General features: G+C 40.3%; 1 protein-coding gene across 9 annotated transcripts in view; it reads left to right on the plus strand.

Moving 5' to 3' along the window:
* SFMBT2 (Scm like with four mbt domains 2) overlaps positions 1–21,502 on the plus strand; it is a 216,865-nt gene that overhangs the window by 84,139 nt on the left and 111,224 nt on the right. For 8 of the 9 annotated variants that reach the window (XM_045186321.2, XM_045186345.3, XM_045186316.3 and 5 more), the window contains exons 5-6: positions 16,521–16,609; positions 18,320–18,566. In XM_045186321.2, the coding sequence (XP_045042256.2) occupies positions 16,521–16,609; positions 18,320–18,566 (336 nt within the window). Of the gene's footprint in view, positions 1–16,519; positions 16,610–18,319; positions 18,567–21,502 lie in introns of those variants that run through there. The other variant, XM_045186349.2, reaches the window with a different exon arrangement.

A 21,502-nucleotide genomic window follows, 5' to 3' on the forward strand; every position in this document is an offset into this window, starting at 1 on the left:
GCAATTCTTTTGGGTAGACAGGCTTCCGGTCTGTTTGGGAACAGAGTTCAGTGTTTTATTTCCTTTAGTTCCCCAAATGTGGGCAGAGGGCTCTGTGTGCTCCTGTTTCAGCCATTGGACGTGGCCACACTTGGGAACGTCCCCCAAATTTCGGTAAGTCTAGGCAGTTTTTCATTCTGTCGTGTTAATGCTGTCTCTCTTCTTCTGAAGTTAGGTTATATAGCACATTTACCTTATAATTAACCATGGGAGAACATAGCCCCAGCCTCACTTTCTACTCTGTGAGGTTCAGTAAATCTCACCGTGATATGTTGACAGCCTCTTATGGAAACAGTTACCAACTATAAATGCAGCGGACCGTTACACTGAGAACAGAGCGTCAGAGCAGTCCCCGTCTACTCATTTACTAATTATCCATGGGTTTTACGTGTGTGTAGCTGAAGCCCCCGAGTCTGAGAGGCCAGGCTGTTTCTGGCTTGTCCAGTATGTAGGATCTCGGGACACAAGTTTTGGGTCCCCGCACTATTCTTTCCGTCTTTTAATCTTTTTACTCCCAACTTCAACAGTTCTGTTCATCATAATCTTTGCCACTCCATTGTCCTGTATATCTTGTGAAAATATGCATAGTAGTGGTCTCCTGGATCCCTCAAGTGCTTTCGTGCCCTTCTCCAGGAGGAGGCTGGACAGTGGCCGTGGCACCCCTGGGCCCCCAGAGCCCCATTTTTGTGGTTGCTACTTCAGTGGACAGAAGAAATAGTGCAGTTTGCTTATGGTTTATGCCTGAAGGATAGTCCACCTTCTGTAAGTGGTTTTAATAAACAAACCCTGGGTCAAGGGAATGAAAAGATGTTAGTTAATGATTTCTGCAGTGAAAAGAAGTAATTTGAATGAGTTACAAATGAGCCTTTCAAAGGTTGTTTTACAGCCTTTCTTCAACTGTCCGCTCACTCCAGCACCTACATAAATCCTCTTTCAGAGGCATTAAAAACTGCTGTGACAAGTGTAGTTACTGCGGACAAATTTAGCTCGTGTATTTTATCTGCATAATCTGATTGTAATTTATATATCTTCAGCCTAGATAAAGCAAAGCCATTTCTTCTTACCAAATTTTTCTTGTTGTCAACATGATGTGAGTGGGATATTGACTTTAACTGAAGGGTGGTGATTAATCATAGCGGCTTTCGGGGAGATGGTTTATTGCCCGTGTAGCTGAGTGACTGCTGGTAGGCCTGTGGAGTCAATCAAGATAAACCTAGGTGGGTTAGTCACTCTTGGAGGACACGATGGATTTATTAGCAAATTCTCTTTTCAAAACCACTGTACATTCTTAGCAGGTGGATTTACAAATAGAAGAATGAGTTGCCATTAATGGAAGAGCCTGTTCGTTTGCAAAGTAGAGTGCAGCCAACTGGATGTCACAGTAAAAGATAAACTACTGAGAAATAGCCACTGGAAGTGTTATCTCAAGATTCACTGCGTTAAATGCAAAGAAGACAAGTATGTTCTCAGTAATTCGGGTAGGTGATGACTAGGAAGAAGACCTTCATCCTGTGAGTAATTGCACAGGTGGTGTCACAGGATTCTACTTTTCTAAAGGTGGAGTGAAACACTCTTGTTCCCTGGCTCTGCCCCTGAAAAACTCTGTCAGCTTCATAAGGCCACGCAAGTGTGCATTTATGATTTTTCATATTCCTGCCACTTTACTTTTTTGTAAGTCGTTCTTATGTCTTAGATCTTCCTTCTGGGATCACTTTCATTTTGTATGAAGTACATCCTTTGGAGTTTCCTATAGTGGGGGACTGCCATGGATAAGCTCCGTTTTTGTTCGTCTCAAATGTCTTCATTTATTTTACATGACTGAAAGGTGTTTTTGCTGTGCCCGTAGTGCTGGGTGGACGGTATTCTGTAGCAGCCCACTGACAGTGTAATCCCCTTCTCTTTGGCTTTAACTGTTGCTGAAAAGTCGCTTGTCAGACTAATTGTCATTCCTTTGAAAGATCAGTCTCTTACCCTCTGGCTCTTTATAAAATTCTCTTTGTTTTGGGTGTTCTGTAGTTTCACTATAATGTTTTAAACATAGGTTTATATTTATTTATTCTGATTGTGTTATTTTGGGTTTATTAAGTTTGTGGGTTATTGACTGTGACCAGTTGTGAAAATTTTTGTTATCATATCCTCTAATATCAGCTCTTCTGTGTTCTTTCGTCTTTTTTCAGCTTCCAGACAGATTTACCGTAGACCTTATCCACCCCGGTTCTTAATTTTCCTGTCTCTTCCTTCTTTCATCTGCCTTGGAAATGTGTGGCTTGGGAGGGTCTTCTGTTAGACTCCACACCACACATGGGCCTTGGTCCTTTTCCCCTTTCACGTGGTGCCACCATGCTGTTGCCCCAGACCCAGTTCCAGTGCGCGGGACCAGCGCCCTAGGGGGAGTAGTGGCTTCTGCCCTGACCTCTGCCCACCTACAGTCGTGCTGTCAGTGAATTTTTGGGTTCCGCGTACTCTTTACTTTACTTTTTGTCAGCTGGTTAATACATTTAACTCATCCTTGTGATATTAATGAATAGAATCTTTAGTTGTTTTTAGCACGACAGTCAGGGTATCTTTTCCAAAGCTTGCAAACAGATGTTTGTAACTACTTTTTGAGTGTGTAAATGAGTCTTTAAAGGGGAGCAGCCAACTCTTAAGTTGCTGAATTCTCTGACAGGACAAAGTTGGGGAGCAGTTGTGCTGAAAGAGATGCCCAAGTCACTGCACATCTCTCTGGAGCTTTGAAGGACAGTAAATAATTTGAAGCATTATTTTTATGTTACATTCAACTGCATATAGATTTGTAATGAAGTAGAAAGTGAGGTTTCCACGAATATTTTTAATATAAATTGTGAGATTTAAGGAAATTTTGCTATAGGGTGTGCTATATTCACTACCCATTATTTATTAGAGGTACTTTAGAATGAGGAGGTAGGGCTGGCCATTTCAGTTATTGCCCCCACCCCTTCCCCACTAAAAATTACATACTGCACTTTTAACTCACTGATGGACGCTAATATTTGAATTTCTTACAATTTTCATATGTCCTGAACTATTGACTTTTCCAACATTTAAAAGTGTAAAATTCACTGTGGGCAGTGAAAACATGGGCGGGGGAAGGGTTTGGCCTGTGGGGCCTACGTTGCCCAACCTCTTCGTAACATCTTGGATATATATGCCTGTAACACTGGGCTGAGTCCTGGGAATTGTCAGGGACGCGTGTTTTTAGTGGCTTCTTGTTGACCCCAAATTGATTCTAATTTGAATCTTCATAACATTAAGATATAGGTATGTTTTAATAAAAATTCCAGTGACCTTTATGAAAATACCAGTTTTTGATCAATTTACGTAGACTTTCTAATTCAGCTTGGAAATGAATCAATTTTAAGTTGGTCTGTTATACTTATCACTTAGTAAATACATGAAATATATCAAATGTATATATAATGCTGAAGGCTAATCTCTTTCAAACTCTACTTAGAATTATGTGTTTCAATAATTGGGCAGCCCTTAGTGATTGTTCCCTTTAGCTTCTCCACACGTCCTCTTCTTCTGAATTTATTTTGACACGAATTATGGAATTAAAATGTCCTTAGCAATGAGTGGCACTTGCATGATATTTAGTCCCAGTTAAATACTCTTCAGGATATAATGTACACATAGACTCATGGGTTGGCCCGGCAGCCATCCATCACAGTTATGTGGCTGTTTCTCAGAATGTGGTAGGGAGTTCTGAAATGGCATTTATTAATGGGTCTTCGGGACAAAACCAGGTTGTAAGTTGGGGATTTTAATGAGGGATTTGTCTGGGTTCTTCCTGTTCATTGGCCCCGGACGGTAGAAGAGCCGTTTCTGGAGTCCCCGTTCCTCCATGGAAAGAAGGTAGGACTGAGCGTGACCTAGCTGCAGTTTCCCAGCATTCCTTGTTAGGTGCAGCCGGACCCCCAGTAACATGCAGACAGGAGCATGAGGAGAATGTACTAATTTTGCTTTTCTACATTCTCATGTAATCTTACTCCTCCCGCTGAAGTCAGACAAGATAGGTTCCTGTTCAGCTATTTCTGAGACTGTGTTTTTTTAAACAGTTTATAAAATCACCCTAGATAATGACACTGAAAGTACTTCTTTTCCCTTTTTAATTCATATAGAAATATTCTTGAAGAAAGAATTAACTCAGAATGGTTGTAAAAAAGAGACATGTTTCCAAATTAATCCTATTCAGGTCTGGTTGTAAATCTCAGCATTTTATTGCATTGGGGTTATTGAAATATTAGATAAGGTGACAAAAATCACCAAGAGCTTGTGATTTTTTGACAAGTCAATTCCAGGTTGTGGTGAGAGTTAATGTCTAAATAAGTTACTGTTTTATTATATACTCCCCTATTTTAAAATCTCAGATTACCCTATCTTCCCCTATTAGAAGGAAAAATGGTTGCAAAATGAGCTGGAAATTTATTCCTTTCCACTTATCTGGCATAAATTGTTCGCCTCACATGAGTTGACGAATTGCTGCTTCCAAGGCTGACATAATAGTTTTTGTTTTATTAAACAACCATAAATCTCATCTAATATGGTCTTAGTGATAACAGAAGGAAAACTGTAAGTTAGTATCTGTTCCATTGCATTGCTTAGAAATAATTGTTACTAGTAAAGTTTCATTTTTTCAAACATAATTTGATCTCACATAATTGATAGAAGAAAATTCAGGAAATTTGTTCAGTCTCTGTTTACAGATGAGTTCTTAAAAGAGAACCACCACATGTAAGCATCCAAATGAAGTCTGTTTATGTAACAAAGCAGGCAGCATTGATAGTAAGCCCTCAGAGTGAAGTACTGACTGCTACAGCAGCAGCATGTTCTTTTACGTACTGTGATCCTTTTGCAAAATTTTTCTTGATATATTTTGTGACATGCTGTTGCAGCATTTTTGGTTGGTTGGTTTAAGAATCACAGAGGACAAAACCTTAGGGACTTTCTGAAATTTCCTGTTCAGCTACTGAGGTTCACAAGAGAAAGAGGCACTGTGACTGACTGACTAAGCTTTTCCTGCACTGGGGAGGGAAAGGCTTGCCTAATTTTCGTTCTTTCTGAATAATCTTCCTTTCATAACAAACTGAGTTACGGTTTTGAATCATGAATTCTACCACTTTGGAATATTCCTTATAATTGATAATTTTCCTTAGATTTTCTCATACCAATGAAAATCAAGCCAGCTAATTGCCTGTGTATCTCTGTATTTGGTAGTCATTGAAACGCCAGTTTGTCATGTTCAGGAACTTCACCTGGGTTACACTAAGGGTCAAGGTGCAATGTCCCAGTCAACTTCAAAGCTATGAGCTCCTACTCAGCTACTCAGCCTATAGTTAACTAATGAAACATAATTAATTCCCACAGCATTCTTACCAATGGGAATACTGTGACTGGGGTCATATTAGAAATTTGAAGATGGATTCAAACTATAAGAGCCGTGTTTATTACTGAAATATTTCAACTGCTTGAATAGAAGAGGGAGGGTTTTGGGAGTTCTAATTAGCAGAGAAGTAACTTATCTGGATGGAGGTTATAAGGACTTTGGAAAAGAGGGAGGTAGGCTGAATCTTCAGTTAGGAAGATTTAGGTTAGGAATAAGAAGGTTCTTCCTGACAGGGGAGAAATGGAAGCAAGTCACAAACCTGCACAAGATTACCTTGCCAGAAGTCTCGTTTTGTTTTGGGGTAGATATTCTCCCATTTCAAGCTCTCTCCCTGGGACCATGTCCTGTGAAAATCTTTACTGCTCCCTCACTCCTCCTCTCTTCAGTTCCTTGTGGTCAGTGGAGGTTCTAGACCAGATATCTATACTAGGTTAACTCTCGAAGTTCCCTACTCTTGGCCCGATTTTTAAAATAATTCTAAACCAGTAAATTCTTCCTTTCGATACCATAGGGCCACTTAGTTACATTCCCCTCTCCTCAGGCAGCCTCAGAAGGAAGCAGAGTGAGGATTCCTAATAGGAAAGAGGGAGGCGTGGCTGAGATACTAGTTAATTTGGGGGGAGCCTAGTTTCAGAAATACCACATAGCAATGCTGGGTGTTTGAGATACAGCAGTGGAGGAAACTGGTTGCTGCTCTCCTGGACATGAAATTCTGGTATAAGGAAGAGGAGAGAGACAATAAATATGGAAGTGTTCTGTTGGTCATGGAAATAAGTGTTCTTGAAAAAAGGAGAGGCAAATTGGCTGGGGAGTGACAGTTGTTTGCACAAGAGATGTGATTTTACACGGTGTGTGTGGGGAGTAGGAACTAGTCCCCTGACTGAGTGACATCTGAGCAGAGGTGTGAATGAAGGGAAGAGCCAAGCCTTGGTTATAACTGGGGGAAGAGTGTCCTGAGCAGAGGAAACCATACGTGCAAATGTCCTTAGGCGGGAGCATGCTTATGTATCAGAGGGCACCTGGAGGCTAGAAGTTTGAGACCAGGAACCCAGCACGGTGGGGTTCTAGTGAAGGCTCTCTCCTGGGTTGCTGACTGCCAACTTCCCGTTGTGTCCTTATTGGTTGGAAAGAGTGAGACAGCTCTCTGGGGCCTCTTTTAAGAGGGCACTAATCTCATCATGAGGGCTTCACCTTCATGACCCAAGTACCTCCCGAGAACCTCACTTCCATATACCAGCACACTGTGGATTAGGGTTTCAGCATAAGAATTTTGGGGAGAAATACTTAATCCATAACACTAAGGGATGAATGTTTGAAGGAGAGAGTGATCTATTTGAAGAAGGAGGGAGTGATCTGACATATCAAATGCTGTTGTTATGCCAAATAAGTATACAGCTGGGAATTGAGTATGGGATGGGATTGGCAATTTGGAACTCATTGGTGATCTTACCCTACTTCCTGCTTAATCTTTTCTACTCCGTCTGGTACTGTGCAGGCCGAGTCCCACTTGGTTCACAGTACTTGCCCAGCTTGCTTCCAAATAATTGTACTGTGGCACCTGTTGTAGCCTTTGCCCTTGGATTTGACAGAGAAATTGACTTGTGAATTTTGCCATATAGAGTTCTCAGAGCAGGAATTTCCTAAGAGAAGGCGTGTGTGAAGGAGTGAGGTTACAGGTTTGCATTATTCTCCAGTTTGCAGACTTGTCATTTAGATGTCATTCCGCCCCTGTAATTCTGAGTTGCTAGTGACTGCTGTAATTGAGACACGCAAAATAGTTTTGATTCTTTTCATTGATTTTTTAGAGAGAGAGAGAAGTGTCAGTTTGTTGTTCTACTCATTTATGCATCCATTGGTTGATTCTTGTACGTGCCCTGACTGGGGATTGAACCTGCAACCTTAGCATATCAGGACGATGCTCTAACAAACTGAGCTACCTGGCCAGGGCTATTTTGATTTTTTTTTAAAACTTACAGGTCACATTGAACACATTTTCACTCAAATGTTTAAAAAATTTGAAGGTCAGTAAAAATGTTCTAATGGAAAGTAGTGTTAGAAAAGATTTGAATCTACAATAACTGGATAATAAATCCTATAGTCGGGAGATTATTCTCTGGGGTCTCCATTTTGCCAAGAAGTTCCCTTTTTGGGTAATTCAGGTACAGAATCTTAATGTTTTTATAGGACCATTTGGTAGAAGAGAGTTTGTATTTCACTAGTATTCACGAACATGGCGGGTGTGAAGACTTCCACCACATTTGGAGCCATGTGTTGTGTTCAGATGTGACCATGAGGTCACCGAGTTTGTCCATTATTTGCAGCATGCCTGCAAAGTACGGGTGCTTACAGCTGGACCTGACAGATTGTCTTAAAGAGCATGTTTTGGATTCTCTCAGACTTCACTTTAATAAGATGAATTTCATTGCATATCATATATGTCCAATTTCAAGTGGAATGTTTACTGAGAATCGTTCCATTTCTTTTCTCATGTTATTGTTCACACTCAGTGTGAGTCCCCTTCAATTCAAAGTGTAAAGATACCTTTAATTGTTGTGATGAGCATGTTAATCAGATTTGTATCTATTAAGAAAGTAACCTTCAGTTATGTATTTTTGCAAAGTATTATTCTTAAACTGTCATTCTAAGGGAAATAACGTTTCATGACGTGTAGCTCTTGGGGCAAACAGTAGTTTTTATTTTAAATTATTTAAAATTTGCCCACCCAGCAATATAAATCTTTACAAGTAGATAGGTAGATTTGAGAAAGCTGACAGTCTAAGGTGTTATTGAGTAATTGTGTTTATGTCCTAGATTTCTGAAATAATTTGTCTTTTGTCTGATTTATTTCCATAACTATACAATACATGTTTGTAAATACACTCTTTAGTATGTCTGTTGCCACCTGTCTTAAGTCTGTCTAAGTCTCTTTGAGTCGTATCTGTTGATTGAGGGTGAGGATAAATGGTTCATTGGGTTTGGGGAAGCATTAACTGAGATGCTGTGTGTGGAAGTGCTTGGCTCAATGGTTGGTACATCATGAACACTCAGATTTTTTTTTCTGATCAGAGTTGTGGTGTCTAAAATCTGTTGGATTAGGGAGAGGATGATAAATTGCTTCACTTTTGAAAGCTATGTGGGAACATTTATTGGGCCCTCTGTGCTAGGCACCAGGATAAATGATGATAAGATAGAGCATGTTGTCCATAAGGAATTTACAGTCTGAGATTTAGGTTCACAGCAAAATGAAGAGGAAGGTACAGAAAGTTCCTGGACACACCCTTCCCCCACACAGGCAAGCTCCCCCATCATCAGCACCCTCCACCAGATGGTACATTTGTTGTAGTTGATAGCCCTGCATCGACACATCATCGTCGCACGTTGTCCCTAGTTTACAGTGGGCTCACTCTCGGTATTGTGCGTTCTGTGGGCTTGGACAAAGGTGTACTGACATGTGCCCGTCATTATGGCGTCATGCGGAGTAGTCGCACTGCTCTGAAAGTGCTGCGTGTTCCCCTGTTCATCCCTCCTTCCCCGCTAGCCCCTTGGCCTTTTCTAGAATGTCATGTAGTTGTAATCATACAACATGTAACCGTTTCAGGTTGACTTTTTTCACTTGTAACATGCATTTGATGCCCTTCTCTGTCTCTCTGTGCCTTGATAGCTCATTTTTTTTAGTGCAGAATGATATTTCATTGTCTGGATGGGCCACAGTTTATCGATCTGTTCTACTGAAGGGCATCGTGGTTGCTTCAAGATTTGGCCATTGGGAGTAAAGTTGTGCTGTAAACACGTGCAGCTTTTGGTGTAGACATGAATTTTCAACTCCTTTGAGGAAATACCAAGGAGCGCAGTTGCTGATCGTACGGTAAGGGTGTGTTTCGTTTCGTGGAGAACCTACCGAAGTGCCTCCCGAAGAGGCTGCACCACGTTTCGTTCTCACCAGCTGTGATTGAGAGTTCTTACTGCTTCCTGTCGCTGCCCGGATTTGGTGGTATCGGTGTTCTGGATTTTGGCCGTTCTGGTAGGTGTGAACTGGCATCTCATTGTTTCAGCCTACTTCTCCCTGACGACATCTGATGCATCATGTGCCGCTGCCATCCGTATATCTTTTCTTATGAGGGGTCTGTTAAGGTATTTGGCCCTTTTTAAAATCAGGTTGTTTTTTCCTTTTTGCTGAGTTTTAAGAGGTTTTTTTTATATTTTGGATAAAGTCCTTTATCAGATGTGTCTTTTGCAGATATTTTTCTCATTCTTTTTACATTGTCTTTCACAGAGCAGAAGTGTTTAATTTTAGTGAAGTTCAACTTATGAATTATTTTTTTCATAGATCATGCTTTGGTGTTGTAGTTTAAAAGGTGTCCCCATACCCAGGGTCATCTAGGTTTTCTCTTGTGTTTTCTTCTAGGAGTTTTCATATTTTTGCATTTTCCATTTACGTCTGTGATTCCTTTCGAGTTATTTTTTTCAGAAGGGTAAATTTTGTGTACAGTCTGTGTGTAGGTTCTTTTTATTTTTTGCTTATGGATATCCAGTCCCCAGAACCCTTTGTTGAGAAGACGCCTTTGCTCCTTCGTCAGAGATCAGTCGGCAGTGTAGGTGTACTGTTCCTCGGGTTTCCACCCGCTCCTCTGACCTGTTCGTCTCTTCTCCCCGTCACCACGGTGACTTGACTGCGGTAATTTATAGTAAATCTTAACGTCGGGTAGTGTCAAGATTTCTCCCTTTGTTCTCCTCCTTCAGTATTGTATCGGCTCTTCCAGATCTTTTGCTTCTCCATGTAAACGTTAGAGTCAGCTTGTCAATACCCACCAACTCACTGGCTGAGATTTTGATTGGGATTGCAGTGAATCTGTAAATCAAGACCGGAAGAAACGACCTCTTGATAATATGGAGTCTTTCTATCCATGAGCATGGAATATCACTCTATTTACTTAATTCTGTTTTGATTTTGTCATAATTACCTCTTGCTCTGGGAAGGTCACTCTTTTGTTCTCGCGTCTTTCAACTCATTGGGCGAGGCCCACCCAGGCTGGGAGGGCAGTCTGCTTTATCACAGTCTTCCACTGTAAGCGTGAGTCTCATCCAGACACCCTCCAGGAACACCCCGGGTAGTGTTGGACTAGACATCGGGCGCTGCGGCCCAGTCGAGCTGACATACACAAACCATCACAGACAGTAATGTGAACACTTGAAAAATAAGCCGATTCATGTAATTGGATATGTACAAAGAGCATGCCAATGTAAACTTTACGCAAACTTGTTTCGTTCTTTTTAAAACATACACCTAAGGGGAGCAGTGGGAAAAATGTTAATGTGAGTCATATTGCAGCAGGAGTGAAAGTAACTCTACAGGAAGAAATAAGTATGTGTGTATGAGAGAGACACACATAAGAGGATAAAATCTTTAAAAAGCAGCTGTCTTATTCCGTGGAACTTTAGAGAAAGCCCTGGGCCTTTGTGATATGTCAATTCAGGCTTGACAGTGTTGCTGCAGTGCAAGCTAATAAAAGACCTGTGGGAAGTTTTTCCTACTAGAGAATAAAAGTAGCAGACTCTTTGGAAGGTTATTTTTTTAAAGCAGGAAAATATTTAAAGCAATAGCAGAAATCTCTATAAAGTGACATTAGTAGCTAGAGAAGAATTGGAGAGAATTGCAAGAATGAGAGAAATTCCATATTCTATTGGATAAAAATCTCTTAGCAGGAAATAATGATAAGGTTTTGATTTCTTCTAATAGTTTTAGAGGCTGCTGATCTTGTAGGCTCTTAAAGATAGGTTGCAGAGTAATATGAGTTGTGCCAGATGGTCCTTCAGGGATGCGGTATGGATGTGTAGGACCCTGTATTTCTTGAATCTCTGGGTGCTGCTCTAGCCTGAAATGAACAGTATCGGTGTTGCCTAATGGGCGCATACTGTGTACTCACTGAGAAGGAGAACTCCGGAGAAATATTGATTAGACAACACATTCGATGCCGTCTCTGTTAAATGGGCAGATCTCTGGCTCTCTAGATTATGTATGCTGAAACTAAAATCTTCAGTGATATATCACACAAATACATAAAATAAGTCAAATAAGAAAAAATAAAAAGAAATGACAGTTCATTTGTGAATGCTGGTAGTGTGCTATTGAGTTAAATTGTATTTTATTGAAAGGGCTGTGTAATATCTATGGCAACAGTGGTTCATGTGAATTCAGTAATTTTTATCTCAACAAAAGATTAGTGAAACAGTTATAATTTATAAATCCATGTTTCTCCCCTTTCTTTCTCCCTCCCTTCCCCTCTCTCTAAAAGTAAATAAAATTCAAAATAAATAAATAAAGGTTTATGCTGAATATTGTATATGACATTAAGAGCTTTGCTGTGTTTAGCAAAGAAATAATATCTAATATATAAGGAGCTCCTGTAAATCAACATTTTTTAAAAGGATATGTGCATAGGAAAATGAACAGGGGATGTGAATAGTCAGTTCCCAGAAAAGAAATGTGAATTGTCATAACGTCATGATTTTGAATCTCACGGATAACCAGGCGGTTGAAATTGTGATTCTGAGGCTCAGAAGAGAGGCCTGGTGTGCAGAGAGAAGTTGGCCGTCATTGGTATTGATGTGACTGAGGTCACGCGAATGGATAAAATTATCCACGGAAAGACCACGGAGTGAGAAGAAAGGAGAGCCGGTCCGGGACCGGTTTTTAAGCAACACTGAATCATTGGAAGTGGGTAGAGGAGGTCCACAGGGCACCCAGTGAAGAGAGGACGTGCTCAGTTGTGTCGAATATGAAAGTGAGGCTTGAGGAGGCGTTGGTGTAGGGATGTGCAGGTCTTTGGAGTCAAGTGTAGTTCAGTGGATTGGCAGCTCTGGAGGAGGAAGTTGACTGGGTTGGATGTGGGGCTGGAGAGAGAAGTCTTCTTTGCTTAGGCTTGGTTTTGGAGAGGAGCTAAGAAATGGAGTAGTAACTTGTTAGAAAAAAGTGTTCAGGGGAGATTTTTTTTTAAAGGAGAAGTGGTTCTAAAATGTATGTGATGGTTTGGCCCAGGGTATTCTCTTTGTGCTGCAGTTATAAGTTGCTCTAGTTTCTCAGGGGCACAGATGGGAGGCCAACTGAGGCAGCTGTGGGGAAGGTGGGGGAGCAGAGGACGGGAAAGTCGCTGGGCCGGGGCAGCAAGATTCGGAGTGGGTGGTTTTTAAGGAGGGAACAGTTATGGAGGCAGGAGCAGCACCTTCAGGCAAGTGCCACTTCACCTGTGTGTCCCTGATGGGGACAGTCCTTGCTGCTACTCCCCTAGATGGCACCGGGTGCCATTCAGAGGAGCTGACAAAAAAATACTACGCAATTCTAAAAACCATCTCAACAATACATTACTGCACACAGATATTTACTGAGGTATTTGCCTTATTTAAACAGGCATAATAAAATACACTCAGAGCTTATTAGAATAAATTCATTTGTTAGTAAGATGTGACTTGTGTGAGTTGTAGGAATAACTTAGTGATGAAAAGTAAAGTTGTAAAGCAACTGCTTAAGCCAGATTGGAATGTGAGCGCGATGAGTCTGGTTTGAACTCCGAGTGTTACGATTACTGTCACAATAGCGCTGTTTTTCTTGTTCCCGTGTGTGACATTAAGGACGGGAGTTTGATGTGGATGTGGAGGACGTGTCGATTACAGGAGCTGTAGTGTGCTCTGCAGCGTCAGCTCAAAGTCAAGTGTAGGTAACCGTGTGTGAGCATTCATACCGGTGGAAGCGCTGTGCGTCATCTCTTCCCTGTCGATCGATGTTGGTCTCACAGAAATCATCAACAGGTGGCTGTGGAACAGTAATCTTTGTGCATCGTGTTAAGATATTATTGCTAAGTGTAGCCAGAGAGATTGCGTTGTACTGTTCTAGAATAATGGGAGGTTAATTTCATAATAATCTGAAGAAAAAGGAATAGAAGCTAAAAAGGAATTGGATTCCCCTAACAGTTTACATTAGGAATTACTTTCCATAAGGTAGATTTTTTTTGTGGGGTACCGGTTTGTCAGTATTTCAAGATACAATAATGATGGCAAAATTAGCATTAATATCCAAATTAGGAAAGAGATTAGAAGACTAAAAAGTGTCATCAATATGCTGGAACTTTTATTCTAATTATAGTTTTTCAAGTTAGTAAAATATTGTGTTTTTCTTAATATCCACGACCATCATTTTGTATCCATGATCTGATGTACACGTTTATTAAATTTATTACTAAATTTGGGTTGCAAGGAGTTGTAGTTCATAATTACAACATCATTTTGGATATTTCATATATGTTCTTCTGAAAAGCAAAGCTAGTATGTTATATAAGTAGTTGGATGCTTTAAAGAAGGAATGATCGGTTGCATTATCAAAGAATGCTTCACTTTTTACAAGGGTTGATTGATACCGTACACCCACATTCTAGCTACTGGGAAGCTTATATCTATTTTCTCATTTAATCCTTAGAACTGCCCAATGAAGGAGTCCCCATTAAAAGTCACACACAACCCTGTAATGTTGAGTAGAACGTTAAATAGCAAAGGTCTTTCTTTGTAAGGGCTTGCATAAATACCGTCCAAGGTTTTAATGATTATGGTAACAATTTTAAATGTTCTAATTATGTGGAATATTCTGAGGTTCTTACCACTTATTTTTCTTATTTTAACCTAGTGTTACCACTGAGAAAAGTCTGTCATTTGCTTCCAACAGTTCTTAGATGATGCCTTTGTTAAATCCTGTTCTTCAGAGCAAAATAATGATACTACATTTTATAATTATGCAAGTATATTTATATAACTGAAAGAATCCTAAAAAGCTGAAATGAAACTTTCCCTCTAATCTAGTTATGACAAGTGCTTAGGAATGTGTGTGTCTGTGTAATTTTTATAACATTCTTCAGAAGTTTCATCTTTACCTGGGTTGTATTTATAATTAAGGACAAAAATACATATATCAGTGTGCTTGAACCCCAGTAGTATGTAATGGGATCCACTGCACATAGTAGGAACTTATCAATCCTGTTAAGTTCTTTTATCATATATCCTTCTGTTGTAGGACCAATTTAATTTGAACCCTCTGAAAAATGAATGTAGATTCTCTTTTAAAAATCTCCAGGGGTAGGAACTCTGTAGTCTTTTATTCTTAATAGTAAATGTAAGTGCTTCCATTTATAATGTAAAATTCACTCCTGCCTCTTTTCTTTAACAAAGTCAGTGTTAAAAATACTTTCCTGATAAGCCAAAAGGCTGCTGCCTCACATCTTGTTGTGAGCCCAGTTCTCCTGTGCGTTAGGAGACTCGGTGCACCAAGCACTCTCATTTCTCTCTTCTTCCTCCAGATGACCCCTTAGGGTGATAGTGAAGGAATAAATATATATATATATATATATATATATATATATATATATATATATATATATATACACAACAACCAGAAAGAATTGAAGAGGGACCAGCACAGAAATTTCAAAATGTTTCTGGCAACCTGGAACCTGAGGGAGTCTTGGTGACTGCTAAAACTTTGTGGGGACTTCCGCTGAGGGGGGTCTCAAAGGCTCAGGACTTTGAATGCCAGGAGGGTGGGAGTCCCTTGTGGGGCTAGAAATCCCACGGCTTAACAGGATGCCTGTAGTCAGAACACTTCCTGGTTCTAGCTCCCCCCCACCATTAGTGCCCACCCCCCATTTTAATATATGGCGTATATGTGGTTATATTTTATGGACATGTGTGTCTTTTTTAATTCCTATAGCATCCTATAAACAAAATGTTGTAAGCACCATTATAGTAATGAGTACAGAGCACACGAGAAATGGAATGAATTACTCAACCTCATAAGGCCAGTGACGGCAGAGCCAGCCCTGGAGCCCGGATCCTACCCACCCATGACTTTGCTTTTCCCACATCAGTACCATGGTGTCCTTTTGTAAAAACGCTGTTCCTTTCGTTTTGAGCTAGGAACCATGCCTTTGAAGCGCCTAAACAATCTATACACCTCTTGAGTCTTGAACCTCTCAGAAATGCTAAGTATTGGATGTGCCCAGGCAGTGCCCAGGCCCACAGGCTCTTCAGTGATGTGAAGGTCAGGGTCATTGTGTGGGGGGATGGGAGTCGGGGTGCACTAACCACCCGTTGGTGGTTTGGTGGTGCCCCTGGGAGGCTCAGGACCTTCCGGGTGTGAATGTAATCTGACGAAGGCTTCGGAGATCTGTAGCTTGGGGGATTAGCGGGGAGTTACACTTTGCTCAGGTCTTAGGTTCTAAGCACTTGTAGGATATTGGCCTTGAAGGTCTGATATTTGTTTTTTCAACAGATGTCTTTGATACATTTCTTCCTTTTCACTGAGCTGTCACCCCTGTTTTGGACCCTGTCACTTGTATTTAGTTTCTATCTGCAGTAGCTTCTCTCTTGGTTTTTCTGCCATTAGTTGGTTTCCATTCAAGTGTTTTTTAAAATTGGTCAGATTCACTTTATGCAAAGATTTACTGCTTACTGAACATACTTGTTGACATTTTTTGGCTGTCCATATTGTGCTGCACCACCTAACATTGTTTCCCAGGGCTCTGTGCTCAGACTGCTGGTTCTAGAGGCGACCCCGCTGCCTTTCCCCCTTTGCTCCCTCACTTCGACACTCTCATTGGCATGTGTTGTTCCACTCAGGCTGAAAATCTCTTCTTCCTCTTCTCTGCCTTTAGACACCTTTTATATAGTTTAGAGCCTGGTTTTATTTTCTCACCTGGGAAGCTTTCTCTCATTCTTCTAGCCTTCACTGATCTCTTTCTTCCTGGAACCAACTGAATTACATACTTTATAATAACTGTTGTTCACAGAAGTTTCTAAATAGGTTGTGAGACTTCAGGAGCCCCTATTTAATCTCCTTCCTGCCCAGCAAGATCGAGGCACCTGGTAGGTATGAAGTCACCCATCGTTGACAGACTTGTTGTGATTTTAGTACTTAAGAATGGTGCTTAAAATTAAGAGAAATATTGAAATAACACGTCTGCAGCAAAGTGCTGTGCTTTTAAGTTTATTTGATACTAGAGTGGTGTTGAAGAATGTTTCTTCTCTTTTGTCTCACCAGCAATCAAAGAAAAGTACGCAGACTGGACAGAATTTCTCATCCGTGACTTGACTGGTTCCCGGACAGCACCTGCTAACCTCCTGGAAGGTGTAGGTATTATTGTTTACAGCTGTTCTATGTCTGAAGCATCACAGTTACGTGAGCTCAAACCTAACAGCACCTTTGCATATATCCTTCTGCAGGTACATGTGTACACACAGGTATCTATGTCCAAAGAGCCTAACTTCCTGTTTTTTTTTTTAAGTTACTCAGGTTACTGATTCCAATGGCATTGAAAGTTTTTTATCTGTGGTGCAATCAGTAAATGGAAAAGTTGCTTCTATGTGAACACATTTTTAAATAATAGTGTTAGACCATCTTCTCACTATCCTGTTTGTTTAAGCCTCTACCCTGTATTAGTGAATGTAAGTCAAATCCTATAGCATAACTGTTTTGTGTAGGCTGAACTAAGCATACATAAGCTCTCATATAGTCTCAGAGTATATTGATTGATGGTACCATTAACTATTCCATGCTGGATGCATAGTCCCAAGATTTAAATACATGTGTTAAGCAATGATTGAATTAACTTCTCTCACAAAAACAAGAGAATTAATGGCTAACCATATTTAAATGTGATTAAGGTAATTTAAAATACTGAAAAAATAGTTTAATCTGATATCTTGATGGTTAATTTGAAAATAATTTTATGATGAAACATTTTACTTTTACTGTATATTATGGAGCTAGAAGAGATATATTGTGTTATAAGTAATTATTGAGTTAACAAATCTGTTTGACAATTGCTCCTGAAAAAAGGGGAAACAATGAATAACAGGGAATATGGTATGGGTTTTGACAATGTCATTATTCTCTTAACCTTCCATAAATTTCCCTTCTCTCATAAAAGATGTTGATACTTTGGAACACCACTGTCTAATATATTGGGTTACAGGGTTTGGTTTTGTGAAGATTTTGCCTGGTATATTTGTTTATCTTAATGGCTACTAATTTAATTGTTTGGTTAAGAAATCATAATGATGGTTTTTCACCCTTTTAAAAGGACAAGTTGTTATACTCTTTTAGGTTTTTTTGTTGTTGTTTAAACATATTTGCCTACAAGCCTGGCTGAACAAACACCCTTTTCATATGCTAACACATGCTAAGAAGCTTGCTTAGATAGAAGAGTAATTACATATGTTCTCTAAACCAACTATCAAGTTAAATGTTGAAATAACTTTACATAGTAATCTTAATTTCGTGTATATCATTACTGTGTATGAAACTTGCCATCCACACATAGTCACGCTCCATGCACGTAAGCAAAGTGTGAGAGAGGGGCGTGATTATTCCAGCAGTGGCCCTTGTAAGGCACGTGTCTGCTGAGTCCCAGTTTAAACTCGTAGCTCCATGTTTGTTATCTCTGTCTATTCGAAAAGCAGACGTTCTGCTACTACACCCTTTCTAGCTCAAGGCAAATTTCGGTATAACTCTTCTTAAAAGCATTCTCATTTCTAACAAATGCAATTTTATCTGGGAAGGGTGATTTGTTTGGTGAGAACTTAGTGCGAACTGTTATTTCCTATTGACTTGTGATTTTTGTTGTCGGGTACAGAGTTGGGGATATGGAAGTGTGTGTGGGTGGAGAGGGAAGGGGCGGGGGCGAGTCTGTGGAAAGGATGGGGGTGGAGGGAAACACCAGATTGTTTGCCAATAGCTTGGATGATGGTGTGAAAAAATATTATCTTCTGCTGTCATCTGTTTCCATGAGAACCTTAAAATAAAGTTTAAAATAAGGAGTTTTGCTTCTGTTTAAACAGCCTCTGCGAGGGAAAGGCCCTATAGACCTCATTACAGTTGATTCCTTAATAGAACTTCAGGATTCTCAGAACCCTTTTCAGTACTGGATAGTTAGTGTGATTGAAAATGTTGGAGGAAGATTACGCCTTCGCTATGTGGGATTGGAGGACACTGAATCCTATGACCAGTGGTTGTTTTACTTGGATTACAGACTTCGACCAGTTGGTTGGTGTCAAGAGAATAAGTACAGAATGGACCCACCTTCAGGTAAGGGCTGAAGCTTTTGCTGCTGTGAATTATTTGAGAAAAAGATATGTTTTTTTTCTGTATGTGTCTCTGGAAAATTTATGAGCTCTGTGGTATCTTGTACATCTGAGTATGTGACTATTAAGCATTTTAACTTAAGAATACTTTCTATAGAGACCAAAACCCAAGACCTCAATTAATAGCATTCTAAAAGGAGAAAATCGTGTTGGAGGCTATAGCGAAGTGGCTCTAGTTCCTCTGGAATCACTGGTTCAAAAATGAAAGACAGTGGATTGGAATTGGTTATAATCTCCCCTTTTCTTTGGGGATTTTGATAGTCTTGCAAGGAGGTTCCCAAATCTCCATCTGTCCAACCATTCATCCATACATGCACGCACGCACGCATGCATCCATTCATCCATCCATCCATCCATCCATCCGTCCATCCATTCCCCATCTGTCCATTCATTCCTCTGAATATCCAAACCAAATGCTTATCATTGTGTAATCTGTTCTGACCTGGAAATAGCAAAAAGAAAAATCACCATGCTTTTCCCCTGACATATCAAAGATTTTAATTAGCTCCAGTGCACTGCCAAGTGCTTTCCCTAGCCTTGATTGGATAGAATGGTGCTTTATGCTTTCTGACATACCTAACTGGGCAGTAATTGCAGTGTTTACAAAATAATAATTCCTGAATGTTTACCATGTTCCAGGCGATTTTACATCTGCTATGTTGTTTATTTTGATCCCCAATAAAGTACTACATGTTTGGTGTGAATATTTCCTTTTACAACACAGAAAATTCAGACTGGGTTAATCTACTCATCCAGGGTGACCCAGCTTTTTAAGGAGGGGATGTACTATAATTAAATCCCAGGTCCTTTGCCTGTTCGTTTCCCTCTGCTGCCCCTTACTAGCCTCACCAAACTTTGGATGGATAGCCTCAAGACAAAAATGTTAGATTCTTATGGAATTAAGGATGTGAAGGAAGAAATACACATTTTTTCTAGAAATGCTGATCTTCACACTGGTGAATTCTGCAGATTTACTGGAAGCAAGGAATTGGCTCTTTGTTTTATTAAAATTGCCAGAGATTTCCTTCCCGCACTAGTTGTCACTGTTAGTCTTGAGTAAATGAAATGAAGCTGAGGAGTTTTATTTCCTTTTTCTGTCATTCAAGGGCTTTAATTGAAAAAACTTCCTGGTTCTGTATCTCGTGTGTTTGCGTTGTGTTAAATTTGACAGGCGCATAGACATGTAGCGTGAAACTTTATTAGTATTATTGTTGTCAACGTTTTGAGAAGCAGCCAAGAAATCCATTTGCACCCTCAGTAATTTTGGACTTTGATGACAAACAAAGGGCTTGTCAGCTTCTGAGGAGAGACCTGAGCTCACATTTGCCTTGGGATTCATCATGCTGCAGGGGAAGTGTACTTTGTGTGGGAAGCTGGGCGTATAAATCTTAGCTTAGTATCTAATTGCTGTATACATTTTAGGGGAAACATAGATTTGCCAGTGTAAGAATTTATAGCAAAGCAAAGGATTACTAGTAGCTCCTGAGGTTCTCTGAAATGTTTCTTCCCTGTGAAATCATGGGACGCAGCACTCAAAGCGGGAATGGAGAGTGGAGAGTGTTGTGATAGAAATCTGGAAATATTGCATATGAGACCTCTCCTCTTTCACATAATTTGATATCTTTATAAGATAAGGATAAATGATGTTTATTTGTCTTAGTGATTTTCTGTCCATTTCATTGAAGAATTTGTATGTCTTTAAAGACTTTGAGTCATTCCTCAATAAGAAATTATTTTCCCAACATTTAAATTGTCAGCAAGAAAGGCTACGTATGTGAAGGAGAAAATAAAAGGTGAAACGACAGTCAAAATGTGACTTTTAGTTTTTGAAATGCAGTAGGTACAAGACAAAAGTGGGCTCTGTTACCTTACTCAGCAGAGCAGCACCCCCGGAAGCAGCTGTTACTGTGTCTCACACATGGGATCAGAACCCGGTGCTCTGGGTTTGCGGAAGGTAATTTCAAGGCCCAGTGTGACTTGTGAGACTTGTATGGCAGTGCTATTTCCTTAACCAAGATAGAGGTGGGAATAAAATTTCAGGCTTGCATAGAAAATATGAGGCTACTTTTTAAAAAAATTCCCAACACCCTTAAATAAATGAAAAGTGTCAGCATTAACTGGTGGGGAGGGGCAGAGTTGGAAGGGGTGGGGGAGGCTATATTTTGAGATAAGCCCTTGTGTGTTCTCTCTGCTCTTGATGCCGTCTTTGCCATGCACCCCAGTAACACTACCACCATTGCTAAAAATAATCATGGCTCTTCCTTCAGTTTCACTTATTCTTTCTACTTTTTAATGGGCACAATAGTTCTCAACTGCGCATTGCAAATAGAGGTAAGAGAAATAGGTAGTAGACAGTAGTTAGGAAGGTAGTCTTCAAAACTTAAGGAAGAGGGGCTGGATTTTACTCTGTCCACCAGTGAGAACCCTATAGTCACTCTGCCTTCTTTTCTCTGCTGCAAATCAGAGGAAATAGCTTGGGGTAGGGAGGATAGAAAGAGGCAAAGAAACCACCCAACTTCACTCACACAGGGCTGTCAAGGCGCCATGCAGGTGCTGACAGAGTGGGCTGAATCCAGCCTCAGGGAACAAAGTTGTAAGGGAAGAGAAGGTGGTAAAAGGCAGATAGTCGTGGACAGGGGCAGTGGCTTCATAGGGTCCAAAGTGAAGCCTTTATGAAGAGAGGGCTGGGAGTCCTGGCAGTGCCCTCTCTTCTGTGCTGAATGGAAGGCAAGCTGTAGGGCTTCGCCAGCCTCATATCCCCAACAGGCTCCACTCATTTATTTTCCAGCAGTTGGCCTCCTCAGTTCCATGGACTTAGAAGCACGTCCCTTTTTGGAATGCTGATGGTGTGGCCCACTCCTTCACTTCATTCAGACTCCG

Source organism: Desmodus rotundus, chromosome 4 (assembly GCF_022682495.2).
Source record: "Desmodus rotundus isolate HL8 chromosome 4, HLdesRot8A.1, whole genome shotgun sequence".
NCBI classification, from domain to species: Eukaryota; Metazoa; Chordata; class Mammalia; order Chiroptera; family Phyllostomidae; genus Desmodus; species Desmodus rotundus.